Raw genomic sequence first — 15,247 nt, forward strand, 5'->3', positions numbered from 1 at the left:
CCGCAAAATTGATTATATAAATTCAGCTTAAGCTATATGCATAGACATTCATTTTAAATATTTGCATGAATAATAATCTGTATAAATACTGGCATTCCTTGATGACAGTTGATACGTTTTAACAGTATTCTGTTTTAACAGTAAAGAATTATTCTTTCGTTGTATTTGAAAACGAAAAAGTCAAAATTATCATAATTTAAAGCTTACTGCCGGTAAGACGATAAACCAAAAGCCAAGTGCATAGCAACATAACAATAAACAATGCTGTGTTATATGATGCCAATACTTTTGGAAAAGCATTTTGCATTATAATATTTTCAAGAATTTTGTATATCTTTTAAAATAAAAGATGAAAATGAATTACATGCTTATTCCGGGGGTAAATAAGTTGGAAATAAATGCTGATTAAACCAAAAGTTAGGACTGCTTTGTGTAGTGTAGCATATGCACATCGCCATTCTTTGAAGTATCAGCTGCAGATGTAGTAACTGGAAAGCAACGTTTCTGTTTTCTTTTAAAATAGACGTATTCGAATAACAAAGATATCAAAGAGAAAAATATTCCAATCAAAATAACAATGAAAACACCTCCAAGGTTTGTAACTGAAATGCCTTTGGATTCGCTGTCGTGATTTGGACAATTCATTTTACGAGGGTTGTTCTTCCACCATTTTTCTTTCAGAATTTCCAGTTTTCTTTGATTTAACAATTTTAAAATTCTAAAATAAGCATAAAATTTGATTTTATAATTTGAACTTCATCAATTTGAAATATTATTCATTAAGTATTCATGTCTAAATTATGCACTAAAAAAAAGCATTCAATTTTATGGATTTACTTTATTTCATTCTCACAGTTATAAATCATAATTGTTTTCAACATTTTATTCCATTATGACATGTAATATACTTCAAATTTATTTTTCGATTTAAATTTCTGTGACAGTCTGCCCTAGTCAGTAAAGCATTTCTTCATAACATAAATTAAGCTAATAATCAACTAATAATGTAATAATATGATCATGAAAATTAGAATCAAACACAAAAAAGCAAAATATTAAAAGATATAAAATCAATGCTGAATTTAAATTTAACTTGAACAGATAATAATAAAATATATAGTCATTAAATATTTTAAAGCTACATTAAAAAATCTGCAATATTTTTGAAGATCATACGTGTAAATAACAATTTAATTGCAATAAACTGGCACAGTCGCTTACAATGAACTGAACTGATCCTTCAGAGGAGAACCTTGCTGAACGGCCAATGCATATGGACGGCGACTGAATTCTTCTCCAACAACTTGCAGTCTGCAGTCTGTTATTTCAATGTATCTAAGATAGCTAGCTTCTGCTAAAATAAAAGGAAAAATAAATATTCTAAAAGAAATAATATACTACCGCAGTTTAAAGCAAGAGTTATTTTCAGCACACGCAGAGGAAGAATTAATAACAAGTCATTTAATGTAAAATTTTATAATTTGATTTATATTTAAATATTATTCTCAGTTGTAACGACAAACGATATTCATGTTGACACTTTAAGATAACAACTGATTGATTTATTGATAACTTTATCTATAAATTATTAATAATTTTATTGAATAACCACTGTAAAGTACGTTGACAGTTTTAGCCAATAAAATATTGTTTGATAACATGTGCTAAGCATTTAAGAATTCTGCATAATAATTATTTTTGCATGATTTAAAAATTTTCTGTTTTACCAATCAGTGCATAGCCATCATTTATAGATTTTGAAGCCAATACCCATTCAATTCCTTCTTCTAAATTATTCGGCAATCCAGTTTCTTGCATGTAGCGCCACATATTTGTAAAATGGTCACTAACTGGATAATCCCACACGGCCAAATGAATTCTTTCTAATGCATTCATCGATTCATTGAGACTCATACTCTTCCATGTACTAACAGAAAAGAAGCGACATTATTAAAAAATTACATACTGAATTAAATTTTTTGTAAAATTAAAATAAAATAAATTATTAAAAAATCTTACTCGTAAAATCGTTGTTCAATTTCAGCCATTCTTTGAAAGTATGCGGCTGCGAGAGAATCTTTAACAACCCCGTATTTGATTTTATATTGTTTTGCCAGTTGATCAATGGATGTTATTGATGATTCGATGCGTGATACGGTAAGAAATGCTGCAAGATTTGCAGTATACGATGCGATGATGATAAATCCAAAAAGCCACCATGTTGCTGCCACTATTCGTCCACTGAAATTTCTGGGAGTTTCACCGCCACCTGTAAATATTTCAATATTTTGATAAACAACAACTCTTTCAGCAATGTAGCAATGCAATGACTTTTCAACCTTGCGGTGTTAATGAATTCATACAAAACCAAAGACTTTCTTTGAATGTAAATTCACGTTTCTCTGGTCCATTTTTATATTTTTCTTTGTTGTTTTTGTAACTGTACGGGCTAAACCGATCAAATAGCCACAGCAAAAAGCTCGTGAACAAAAATGATCCTATGGTACAAAGCCAAACTGGCAATTCAAGTACAGTGAGAAATTTGAAAAATGATTCATCTGATTCTCCACGTTTGAGCAGTATAGCGTATCCAGATAGATCAAAGTGAGGAAAAGTGAAATCAATCACCATTTCACGAGAAGCAGTAACGGTCATTGATGCTAAAGCAAAATCAGCATCCTAAATAATAAGGCGATTTTTGAAGTAAAATAAATGTCTGCCAATTTTAGAAAACAAGTTTGCTGCTATTATCAACAGTGCAAAAAATTTGTAAAAATAAATTTTGCCACCCTGAATTATGTAATAATATGACAATTAAAAAAATGCAGTTCAACTACGCTTAAAAGCGTATAACTCTAATCATTATTATAAAAATTAGTAAATAATTATGATCATATTTCAAACTATAACATTTAATTTCTGTTTTAGATAATTTTTATCTCATATTTATAATATACAAAAATGCTTCTATATATTTAAATTGTAAATTTTTATATAATTTAAAGCAATTAAAAATCAATTTTTGAAAAAAAAATTGCAGTGAGAACTAATTTGGAAGAAAAAATACAGAATATATACACTCAGAAAATTGGAATTTCAGCATTTCTACACAATGACGCTTACCCCTTGCAATATATTGCTCATTATTCCATTCCATCTACCAAGTTCATTTGGCCAGCCGTACAGTTTATCAGGCGCTTCATAAAGTTCATAAGAAAAATTAAGCTCTTCTTTCATCATTTCAAGTAAATCAATGCAATATCCTCGCAACGACCAATTTCCATTTTCATCTTCATACTTTTCAATAAATGGGGGTTGCTAAATGACTTTTGTTAAAGTTATTAATTTAAAGAAAAGGTTATTTAACTAAGACATAAACCACTCTGTAATGGTTCTGAGAAATTATATCTTCAGAAAGTCCAGACTTGTAAAAAAGTGTTATCCTATTGTTTGAGTTCCAGTTTCCAATCTAAAATAAGGCAGTTATTATTAGAATTTTCTCATCCTATATGATTTATCATTTTTTTCAGCAATTAAGCTGTTTAATAAGATGTCATCAAGCATTTCAGAATGATTAATAAAATAAAACTATTAAAAAGAATCATAATTACCAGATGTTGTCGACTAAAATCAGGCCCTTCTCTGATGCGATACAAATTTAACGTTACCATTTGGAAAGCCATGTTTTTAAAAAGTTCATAAACACCAAAAGCTGATTTTGCTGACATCTGAGTAAATAAACTTGAATACTGTAAAATATTTAAATTTTACCAAAAATGAAAAGGAAATAAGTTACCCCTTTCAATGCTTCAAGTAGTTCCTTTCTGACAGAAATGTTCTTTGCTTTGTCATCTGTCGTGCAACTGTTTTGAAATGTTTGATTAAAATATAACAAGCATAGGCTTGCTATGTCGTAATAAAATGCAATTTCGATCTAAATGAATCAAATCAAAAGTTAAATGTACATTCAAATGAGGAAGATGACAATAAAATTTTTGTTCGCACTTCATCCATGTTGTTTTTCAAACTTTTCAAGTGATCACTTTTTTCAATCCAGATTAAAAAATTATCCACTGCATTCAAGCTTTGAACATTTTTTGGTCGAGAAAATAACAATGATAAATATGATTCGCTATTTGAATAAGGCAAAGTATCCTAAATAAATTTTGCAATATTATGTTATTTTATTATAAAAAATGTTGATCAATTATTTTTAATAATTTAGCTGGTGCTATTTTGCCGGAACTCTGTTAATATTTTATTCCCTTGAATATGTAATATTATTTAATAAAATAAATGAAAAAAATAGTTTTTCAATTAAAATTTATTCAAATTGAAATTTGATTACTGAAAAGTTGAAAATTTAGCATTCATTTATTGTCTTCAATAAAAGCATATTCTCAACCCCACATAAATTCTCAAAAAATATTCTGCTAAAAGCTAACAAGAACTTTGCTAACGTGCAACTGATCAACAATTTTATTGAAAAAAACGACGAATGAAAGATAATGAAAAATAAAGACCAACAATTACCGTGCTTATAGCAGTCCATTTAGATGAATTGTGCTTCATGAACTGTTCAATATGCAAAAAATAAGTCTGAAGAAAAGTTGTATTTCCGAATACATAAAAATTAACACTGCCATTCAGGTTAAATAAAAGATTTGACATTTGCTTGTGGATTTTTTCTTCATAGTTTTCCACCTTTTGAATTGTTACTGGTTTGTTAATTTTAGCCTTCCATATTGCTTCATTTTTGAAAAAGTCTCCTATAAAATAAATGAACTTCACAGAAATTAGCAATATCACAATTTTTGTATAGTTTGTACTGTATTTGTTGTCGTACAAAATATATACTGCTGTGGAATCCATAAAATTTATTAAATCCATTAATGCAGCAACTAAGACGTTCAATGGCGATATAAAAATCAGAGAATAAATTGATGGCTCAAAATATTCTAAAATTAAAATAAATTGAATTCAAATTTGAAACTAATTTAACTCATCAAGCAAATTTTAAAATTTTCAATTATTTATACTTTATAATAATTACATGTACATATGCAAGTTTAAACATAGTGATATTTACAAACTGATTCGTGCATTACTGCATTTGTAAAACGCTGCAAAGCAAGCAAAAAATCAGCAAAATTTTCATTTTTACTAAATAACTGTTAATTGATAAATTAATAAGTTTCATTTAATTTTTTCCAAGTCTGCTGTTGTTAATCACATAAATATAAAAAGTTTTTTGTAAAATATGCATTTCTGAAGCATCTGATTGAAGGAAGAAAGAAAAGCTAGAATTAGTTACTAAATTTCACAATTACTGACACGTGAAACTCCATACTGTGCAAGCAGAACATTTTATCGTTGAAACTGAATAAATATTTACCTAAATTTCTTTCGTCCATATCCCAGAATTTAGTGTATATTTTCAAGTGTGGAATTTTGGTTGGCTCTTCCAGCACTGCTGACTTTATAATGCTGTTATTATGAGCAAAAGTAATAACAAAGTCCATTTTTTCTGTTTCGTAGTTATCTGAAAAAATAATTATTTTCATATGATAATTAATGCTGATTTCATGAATTTTTATAAATAATTATTTCAATGCAGATGTCATGAAGTGTTATTTTAGCTAAATTAGTTTTCCATAGAGTAAACATGAATGTTGCACAGCAAATTAGTTCAAATATTTTACAAAAAAATTAATTAGTATACATATATAAATTTTTCTATTTTTGTTTATATTGAATGTAAGTAAAAGCGTATAATTTAGAAATTTTAAAATGCAATGCTGACAACCATTATTACATGCACTATCGGAGTCAATATCTATAATTGATAGTTCTGCATTTGGCATCAAGTAATGCATCATTTCTCGAAAAATTAATACGCTCCACTGGGTTTCATTTTCTCTGCTCTTGAATATACCTGAAATTTTATGTCAAATTATTTTTATTGTAACGCTTTTCAGCAGTAGTTTTGAATAATTTTCAATAAAACAAATGAAATACTTCATAACAAAATAGAACAATGATGGATATAAACAATTCCACAAACATAAATGAAGATATCATCATTAATATAAATATGAATAAAAAATCTTAGAGAAGTTATCTTTTGCAAAACAAGTCTTTTACCTATTTTACATGAATTCACAGTGTCAATTTCTTTTAAACCAAAAAGTACAAAAGGAATCAACAACAGAAAATTGCGCTTCATATTAAAAGAGCAATAATCTTGTATTAAAAAACAAAATTTACAAAGCTGAGTTGAAGATGGAAATAAACTTGATGCAGTCCTTAACAGAATAAATAATATTGTGTAATATAGTATGTTATAGGATTCAATCGATAATACGAATAGAAATTAAAGTTACCTTTTAATGCAATTTGATATTACTTATGTTTACATGAAAATTTATCGACCAGCACACTTATGGCTAACAAAAGATAATTATTCAGTGTTTTCAAAAATAAGAGCAAATGTTAAATTTTAATGCATATTCTGAGAATAAAAATCAATACTAATTTTAATAAAAATTTCATGAGCATTAAAAAATCAGAAATCATTTGTTTATATATATGTTTTGCAATAAATTTCTCTACAGTTTTCCATTTTTATCATTCAGTTTTTAATTAATTGCTTGACATAATTTGATTCACTATAGTAGATTTTTTAACTGTAAAAAGAGTGTTTTTGACATTTAACTACAATTCGCTATTCTAACGTTTTGATGCGTAAATTGATACAATCAAATACTGATGAAGTTATTTTTATCTTGAGAGAGGAAATGACTATTTATGGTCAGAACAAATAAAATAAAGTCAGCAGCTGAGCTGAGAATTGCATAGAATAAATTAAAAAAATACTCATATTAATGCAAACATATTATAATAGTATGCAAATTGTAAAGTATAGATTGTAAATTTCTTGAAAGTGCAAAAATGCAAAATCATTCTCCAAAAATATTTATAAACATATAAAAACTAACTTTTTGCATAAAACTTGATTCGTTTAAATTTTGTAAATATTAACCGAGCAACTTAAAGAAATTTAATTATAATTGTATAATCTGTCGCTATTCATCTGCAGCATTACTGAAATGAATCCAAAATTAAGAACTTTGCAGAAATTAGAAATTAAGAAATTTTAAATTTGCATTTTAGTTTTCCATTCTAAGACATTTCAGCAATCTTGGGCATTAAGTAAAAAATCATGAAACCATTCATTTATTATTTATATTTACTATCAAAATTTGGCATTATTGTTTTGCGTTTCTGTTACTGAATCGCAAATTATGTTACGTAACTTAAATGCAATGTTTATAATATGTGGATTCATAATTTCACAATAGCGTTTAATTCATTTATTGTTTGTGGCAATTTCAGGTAACAGCTTGACTCATTTGAAATCTATAAACGCATTGTCAATATTTATAAGTGTTAATAAATAAAAATTATTCATTGATCTTTATTATTACTTTCATCTTTATTTTTGACAATATACTTATTAAATTAGCTGCAGTATCTGTACTTTCTCCAGATAACATTACGTCGTCCCACCATATATTTTGTTTACATAAATAAAATACTCATGTTGATCATTTAATGATCTAAACTAAATTATTGATTGTAATATTTATTTATCAACTATCAAATGAACTTTTAAAAAGTGGTGACCAAGCGCAAGCATCAATATTTCACATACGTGTATCACAGTTTGTATAGTACAGTACAGTACAGTACAGTATAGTATAAACGCCTGTTTAAAATTCATTTTTAAATATATAAGTACACTGTTTTAATGAAGAGTAAAATTAGTGAATAAATTCAACAAACAATTAATAATTATTTGTGCCAAAGTTATTTGTAAACGCAATGTTTAATGTGTGCTTTATAAATGACGTCAGTTTCCCACACATGATTCAGCATGTCTTAAATTGAGATAAAATGCGAATTATCACTTCAGTTGCAGCCGTTATCACCAAGTCAAAGTCAGTGGTCAAAAGGTTGTCGTAGTTTGGACAAAAAAATATACAGATACAGCTTTAGAGAAAGAGAAAAACCACGATAAGCAGTGATGGAATTTTGTGGTTTCATTATACTTTTCAAGTTAACAGTTCTGACTGTAATATATTAAATCAAAAGAATAAAAATAAAAATAATAAATCAAAAACAAACTTACTGTTTTAGACTCTTCTGTTAATCGTTGGGGAAGTCCACTTGATTTCAGCCAAAACGATGGTCTACAAAAAATATTACCCAAATACGAAAGTAAGCGATTAGTACATGATTCAATTATTATACATTTTGATGTCAGTCTATTGTAGATAGAAAGATGGAGCTTGAGTAAAAAAGAAATTCCCTGGAGTTATCATCATCCAAAATATCTTCCAAAAAAATATAATGCTCCTTGTCCACCAGATAAAGTTTGTGATCCTGAAAATTACGAGTAAACCTGCCCAAAATTAAGCTATTAAAATTATAAAAATAACTTTCTTTCTTTAAAGTAAAATTCTTTGCTAAAAATTCACAAGTTTACCAGTATCTGTTGATGAATATATCTAAAATGTGAAAAATTTTCAATGTAGATTTAAAAAATTTTTTCAGTGTATGTTACCGATATAACAGCATTGATGGAAGTGTAAATCGTCAATCAATTCTTGGAAAGTATGGAGTAGACAAATTTTGCTTTCCCCAAAATCCAAAAGGAAGAAGCGGTTTGCGTGGGAGAGGTGAACTGTTTCGTTGGGGACCGAATCACTACGTTCAGTATGTCATTAGCAGGTAGTCAATTTTATTTCTTTTAGAATAATTTAAATAATTAGCATTTTATTTGGGCTTGTTTTGGATTATTTGCATGAAATTTTATTTATTTATTTACGTGTATTCATATTAAAAAATAAATGTGAGATAAATAATTATAAATTTATGTGTATATTGAAAAGATAGTTAAACTGAAGTTGATGAAGTTCCTCATCAGTTAAGTCTTCTGATTGAAGTCAGTGACAAGAAAATTTAAGAACTACCATATAAAACTTGAATGAATATTTTGCATAATGTTTGAGATAAATATATTCTTTATTAATTATTATATGCTTTTGGAAATTAAAAAAGCATCAAATGAATTCTTTATCTGTTAAAAGAAGTGTATGTTTATTGAATAATTGCTTCTTTTTTTTGAAAAATATAATCCATAATTTGGCTTCATAATTTTTCAATCTAATATTTTTAATGTTGAATGTAATTCAGCATATATAATTTTATCATGTATTAAATTTAACATTTTTTTTATTTAAGTCAGTTCATTATTTAAATATTAACTAATCACAAAGCGCCATTATTATTTAAGCAAACTTAAGCTGTTGATGAAATAAGAACAAAGTTGCTGGCTGATTATTTGTAAAATATGCTTTATTTTGATTCACTACATTTACAAAATGATTTATTCTGTAGCTATAGAAATATCAAAGTTATGGAAGAAATAAAATTTAGACTAACCAACTAATTTGTTCATGCCTATCAGTAATAACATTGAAATTCATTATGCATTATAAAATTTACTTCCAAGCTATCTTTATGGCTAAATTAAAAATTTTTGTAAAGTACTGAATATGAACTTTTGAAATATATTTTTAATTAAAAGACTATGTTATTTTATTTGTAAAATGTTTGATCAGAGTTGTATGAAAAGTTTTTACAAATTACTATTTATTTACAAAAAGACTTTTCAGGAAGCTATGCATATGCTATGCCAATTATCAAAATTTTCATGCTCTAGCTTGAACGAGATTAAGCAAATGTTAGTATTTACTTAACAGGAAAAGTAAATTAAATCAATTACAACTTTGCATCATTGACTTATTTTAATAACCTAATTAAGATTATTGACTTAAGCATTCCAGGTGCATATATGATTATGAACAAATTTTCTATTCTTATGCATCAACTGCTGATCTACAAATTAATTTTGGCAGATAAGAAATATTACTTTACCAGTTTTCAGTTTTAACTTTTGTCTATAATTGAAGAAATTTCAATTTATAAACTTCTCAAAATATATATTTATTTTCATAATATTACAAAAATATAATAATATAAATGAAAGTATTTTTAAATAGTGCAAGTATTTATTAGAAAATGTAGGCCGAAGAAAATTGACTTTCACTAGCTATTATATTATTTTTTGCTCATGATTCTTTGAATGTTAAATAATTTTAATTCGCAATATATTTAAATTGCTTGTTTATCTAATTCAGCGACTGTTGAAATATAGAAGAAATTAAAATGTTGGTTGCTACGTTTTCATGTTTCATAGCAATGCTTTATTTTTCATAAAAACAATATGAAGAAAGAAGTTAAAAATATTAAATTTTTTGCATAAATACATAATTTTTTCCAAAATACATTAATGAAAAAGGATTCGAATGAAGTTGTTCATGATGTATATACATATACAAGAAGAAAAATGAAGATCTATAAATGCTGTTTACATCTATATTTTTTAGAGGCGTGAATGTGCGTGAATATTTAGTTGTAAACAGTGATGATAAAAAGAATGTTATTTTCCCAGGAGTAAGTTCAAAGTTGAATAATTGAGTAAAGCTTATTGAGCACAGTTAGATGTTTAGGAATTTGTGGACAATTCAAGAAATATAACATTTCCTCCGATGCTTTTAAATTTCATTGAATCAAATCTAAGTGAAAAATATCCAGAAAATGTTGTTCAAGAAATCATTGAAAATGCTCTGAAGAATCGAATACTTGTAAGTAAAAAGGAAAAATAGGCATAAAATAAAAAAAGTAAAATGTGAATGTTCACTTCAGCGTTACCATGGCTATTATGCGGACGACAGAAACACTGACAATGCTTGGATGGAAACACTGATATATGACATCAACGATAGTGGTGACAGTAACTTAGGACTTCTGGATACAGAGCATTTAACCAATTCGTTGAACTTAACGTGGAAAACTATTGATAAATCAGTCATAGACAGCAAAATACAAGTTATCGTAAAAAGAGCTAGACTGACTTTTGGGCAAAAAGTTGCAAGCATTATCAGAAGCGCTTTAAAAGCTCTAAGAGATGAAAATAAAGCAGGAATCATGTTTGCTTTTGGAGATGCGGTCAACAATTTCGTAGGACTTTCAGCCATTGTTATTACATTGGTTGACATGGTTGGTTAAACTACACGCACTTATACATGCTCAAATATTTTTCTCTTCGTTTCTTTGAATGTTTGCTAATTTGTTACCATTTAAAAATGCCTCTATATTCTAATATTAGCATTGTAATGTCTGCTTTTTATTATGCATTAATTTAAAATAAAAGTATTTTGCACAATGTCTGTGAAATTGTTATTGTGAAATTGTATTATGAAAAGTTTAAAGATAAAGAACACAATAAGGTGATTTATTTGATACTAATTATCTGACAGAGTTGTTGCTTGCATTTTCTTTGTAAAATTATAAATGCATCTATTCAAAAAGGAAAATTAAATGTTTAATTAAAACTGAGCAGTATTTATATACAGATGTTTTTAATATAAGAAATCAAGTAAACAATCATATGCGTCAGTAAAAATTTCTTAAAAATTTAGTGTTTTCCTACAGCATAGATTTTTTTTTCATCTTAAGATATGATTTCTAAACTTATTTTTCAGCTCTTATTCTCGTCAGCAGTTGTGAAGTTTAAACTTTCTGTTATTATTACAAATTGATAACTGTTGACTCTTGAAAAATTTTTCACTGCGAAATTATATCTCGACATTACTATTTGGTCTGTACTCTTCATTTATTTTTATTTTTTAGCATTTTATAAACAACAAAGATATCGGTTCAAGCATGCATTTTTCATCTCATTGTTTGTGGGATCTTGTATTTCTGCTAAAGCAGCATAACTGTTAATATATTTTTAAATAGAAACATCGGTGAATATATTCATTTTTATCATTATTAACGTATTTTGCATATATTCTTAATTTTCATTTTTACTGTAAATTAATATATCAAAAAGCATTTTGATTTCATGTGCTTCAGCTATGCTGATTGTTTATTTTGCCGTTTTACTTTTACTGTGACATCTCTAAATTAAATGTGCTATCAATGAATAATGTATTTACAGAAATCTAAACTTTTGTAGCAGAGATGCAGGTTCTCAGTGTCCTTAGCAGGAAATCTTGAACATCACTCATTCTAGGAACAGCAGAAGAAGATCAGCCACCGCAAGACGACGTGGCAGATGACTGATAAAGAGGGTTCATGCGGCATTTGACTGTCTGATAAGGTACGGTACGTAATAGGTACTGTAGTGATGCTCGTTGGTTTGACGCCGGTGGTTTCGTTAGTTACGGTAATTGTCAGTAGTACGTGATAATAAACTTTTTTATCTGTTGCATTGCTGCCTTGTATTTGAAATATTTTCGGGAAAATTCGAAAAAGGTCAGAAAGTTATTACAAATTTCAGTGACCAATGAGATAGTCCTGAAGCAGAGTTGTGCCCGCCGGCTTTCATTGGCAGCACGTTACAATGGGACCTGTAATGGAACCGCTGATAACAACGGAATCTCGACACCACCACCAACATTCATGCCTGACATGGAACCTAGATCGTGATTACGATATACGTTGGACGATTTCATCCTTCTTCAAAGCATTTCGCAGTAAGAGTGCATGGTGAACTGATACCTGATCAGTGATGTTGCATAAGTGAACACGCGAGGGACTTCAAAGAGTTCCAGGAAATACTATTCCATGCCTTCGGCGACAGGAAGTCAAGGGTGGACACAGTCGCTCGTTTCCATCGACTGTGACAACGTGAGGGACAGTCAGTGGACGAATTCGGCTGTGAAGCAGCAGAGGTAGGGCAGAAGGTCGATACTGCTGAAGGACACTTGCTGGCACGAACTGTGGGCGAACTGGCAGTAAAATTGGCCTTTCATGTGGTCCGTCATTCCTGGAAAAGGCGCGCAGAATTGCAGAGAGGGTCATCAATGGAGGCGAAGCATTTACGCAGCAACAAAACACTGAATCAGTCGTGAAGAAGACGAGAGGCTGTTACTTGGAGAAGGTTATGGGAACGAAGAAAAGGCAAATAAGCGAGTGACGAAACAGATGGCACAGTTCCAACTCTCTTCTCCAAAACCGCGAACGTCAGTTGTGGACTGTTTCTAATGTGATGAAGCGGGTAATTTTCGATGCGAATGTGCTGAGTTACGACAGATCGTTGGAAAAACACGAAGCAAGCGCCCAGAAAGTCGCCGTATGCTGACCGCTATGCACATCAAACAAGAAGCGCACTGACAGTTTTAGGTAAATTAAATAATCTAAGCATCCTGTCATTGATCGACAGTGTACGACGGTTTCAAATCTATTTGGAATAAGGCCACATCTAACCAGCCATTAATGGCTATGACAGAATCAGCACTGCTCAGTGATAGGCGCAGGATGCTCAGCTGCGGCTGGGGAATAACGCAAATACAACTATGGGAGTGTTGGAAATACTCCCAGTATGAATGGTTTCTGGCACTTTTGCTCATTATCACAGATTAAACGCGGTAACACGCATCGATGCACAGCCCACCCTGCGAATCGACGAAACCTTGAACGCTCTGGTGAGAATGCGTTGGTTCAGCACGCTTGACGACACCTCCAGATATTTGCAGGTAAAAGTAGCTGAATCTGATACAGAGAAGATGGCATTATCGATAACAGTGTACTGCACCAATTCAGGGTTATGCCCTTTAGCCTGTGTAATTTCCTGCCATGTTCCAACGACTAATAGAGAGTGTGCTCACCGGTATGACATGGAGCTCCTATGTCGTTTCTCTGGACGACGTTGTTGTGTATACATAAACAGAGGAGGAGCACTTGGAGTGGTTCACTATAAAGTTCTGCGCCGCTTGAAACACATGAGAATGAGGATTCGCTTTGAGAAATGCCAGCTAATGCGCCTGAGCGTACGGTACACATAGTGACGAACAAGCAATAGGGGCCAATGCTGAAAACGCAGTAGTGATCTAGAAATGGCCCGTACCCTGATGTGTAAAAGAAGTCTGGCAGTTCCTAGGTTTGGCGTTCTACTACCGTTGGTTTGTCAGAAAAATTTATCATCACGTACCGCAGACACGTGTGACTGGCCAAAACCTACAGCTGGCGTCAAAGAAATGAACATTAACTGTCTGTATCACCACGCCACTGCCTATTGTATCATTTTTGACAGTCAAGTGCCACCTGAATTTTTTCTACCGGTCGTCGTGTGATGGTGGCTCTTTCACTGCCGTACCTGGAATGAGTGATGTTGAAGACTTCCTGCCAAAGGACGCTGAATACTTCGGCGTTTGTTTCACTTTCTTCTTGAAACGAATCTCACGTTGAAAATTATGCTAATTTAAAAGGAAGAATTAAATTTTACGAAATATACAATTAACTTGCATGTTTCAATGTTTAAGCTTGAGTATTATTTGGAAAAAATCTTTGATTTTCAATAACTTAAATCTGAAATTTTACGTGATGCAGTTTAAAAATTACTCGCTTTTAAAGAGTTTGCTGTTTGAAATGGCAAATTTGTTATTTTTTATATTTCAAAATGTTGTGAGACTGAATTTAAAATATATTCATTCTTTCTTTAATCTTGAAAACTTTTTAATTTATGCTTTTTATAACTCAAAAGAATTGAATGAACAACAGAAGTAAAGCATTCGGATGAAAGTTTTTCAAAATAACCAATATTGAAGTTGAACAAAAGCTTATTTATGTAATTACTTTAATTGTTTGTCTGCATAAAGTGTTTACAATTTAAACAGTTGTAAACTTGAATTTGAAACATCTGGACAGGCGTTTCTCGATTTGTTGAATTGCATGTAAATTTAATTAAATTGCTTCTAATTTGTTATTTGATTATCAAATTCACTGCAATTATTTGTTTACTTTTGATCAAGTAATATTTTGAAAAAGTATCAAGCAATTCTAGATATTCTAAAGCAGGAAGGAGCACATTACACGTATCACAGATGTGAAACATTTTATTTGAAGTTGATTTTTAGTTATAATATTTGTTTCATATTTTTGCAATTTTATTCCACTTTCTTTTATTTAATTATAGAAATTATTCACATGACAATATCTTGTAAAGTAATGTATAAATATATTTACAAATGTAAACAATATTTTTACCTGCTTGACAAGGCAGTTTAATTCCCTTCTCACATTAGTGTAGCCAAGAATTCAATTATGTCAC

At 29.6% G+C, this 15,247-nt stretch overlaps 4 protein-coding genes across 4 annotated transcripts; 2 read left to right on the forward strand and 2 right to left on the reverse strand.

Moving 5' to 3' along the window:
* Positions 1 to 417: 417 nt before the first annotated feature.
* Tsp_02397 (ligand-gated ion channel family protein) lies at positions 418 to 6,226 on the reverse strand. The gene is made up of 11 exons (XM_003378182.1): positions 6,145 to 6,226; positions 5,816 to 5,935; positions 5,396 to 5,542; positions 4,534 to 4,958; positions 3,797 to 3,934; positions 3,612 to 3,749; positions 3,124 to 3,318; positions 2,340 to 2,679; positions 2,020 to 2,269; positions 1,222 to 1,380; positions 418 to 718 (listed from the first exon to the last, which is right to left on the reverse strand). Exons 1-11 carry the CDS (start codon positions 6,224 to 6,226, stop codon positions 418 to 420), a joined length of 2,295 nt encoding a protein of 764 aa, XP_003378230.1.
* Positions 6,227 to 7,956: 1,730 nt separating this feature from the next.
* Tsp_02396 (putative nudix hydrolase 6) lies at positions 7,957 to 11,729 on the forward strand. The gene is made up of 6 exons (XM_003378183.1): positions 7,957 to 8,000; positions 8,617 to 8,793; positions 10,515 to 10,581; positions 10,638 to 10,772; positions 10,834 to 11,187; positions 11,673 to 11,729. Exons 1-6 carry the CDS (start codon positions 7,957 to 7,959, stop codon positions 11,727 to 11,729), a joined length of 834 nt encoding a protein of 277 aa, XP_003378231.1.
* A 1,033-nt stretch (positions 11,730 to 12,762) lies between these two features.
* On the forward strand, positions 12,763 to 13,114 carry Tsp_02395 (hypothetical protein). Its single transcript, XM_003378184.1, has 2 exons — positions 12,763 to 12,869; positions 12,898 to 13,114. Exons 1-2 carry the CDS (start codon positions 12,763 to 12,765, stop codon positions 13,112 to 13,114), a joined length of 324 nt encoding a protein of 107 aa, XP_003378232.1.
* A 435-nt stretch (positions 13,115 to 13,549) lies between these two features.
* Tsp_02394 (hypothetical protein) lies at positions 13,550 to 13,980 on the reverse strand. The gene is made up of 2 exons (XM_003378185.1): positions 13,806 to 13,980; positions 13,550 to 13,785 (listed from the first exon to the last, which is right to left on the reverse strand). Exons 1-2 carry the CDS (start codon positions 13,978 to 13,980, stop codon positions 13,550 to 13,552), a joined length of 411 nt encoding a protein of 136 aa, XP_003378233.1.
* Positions 13,981 to 15,247: the final 1,267 nt, after the last annotated feature.

The sequence above is a fragment of the Trichinella spiralis genome (genome assembly GCF_000181795.1).
Source record: "Trichinella spiralis strain ISS 195 chromosome Unknown Scfld4, whole genome shotgun sequence".
NCBI lineage: Eukaryota > Metazoa > Nematoda > Enoplea > Trichinellida > Trichinellidae > Trichinella > Trichinella spiralis.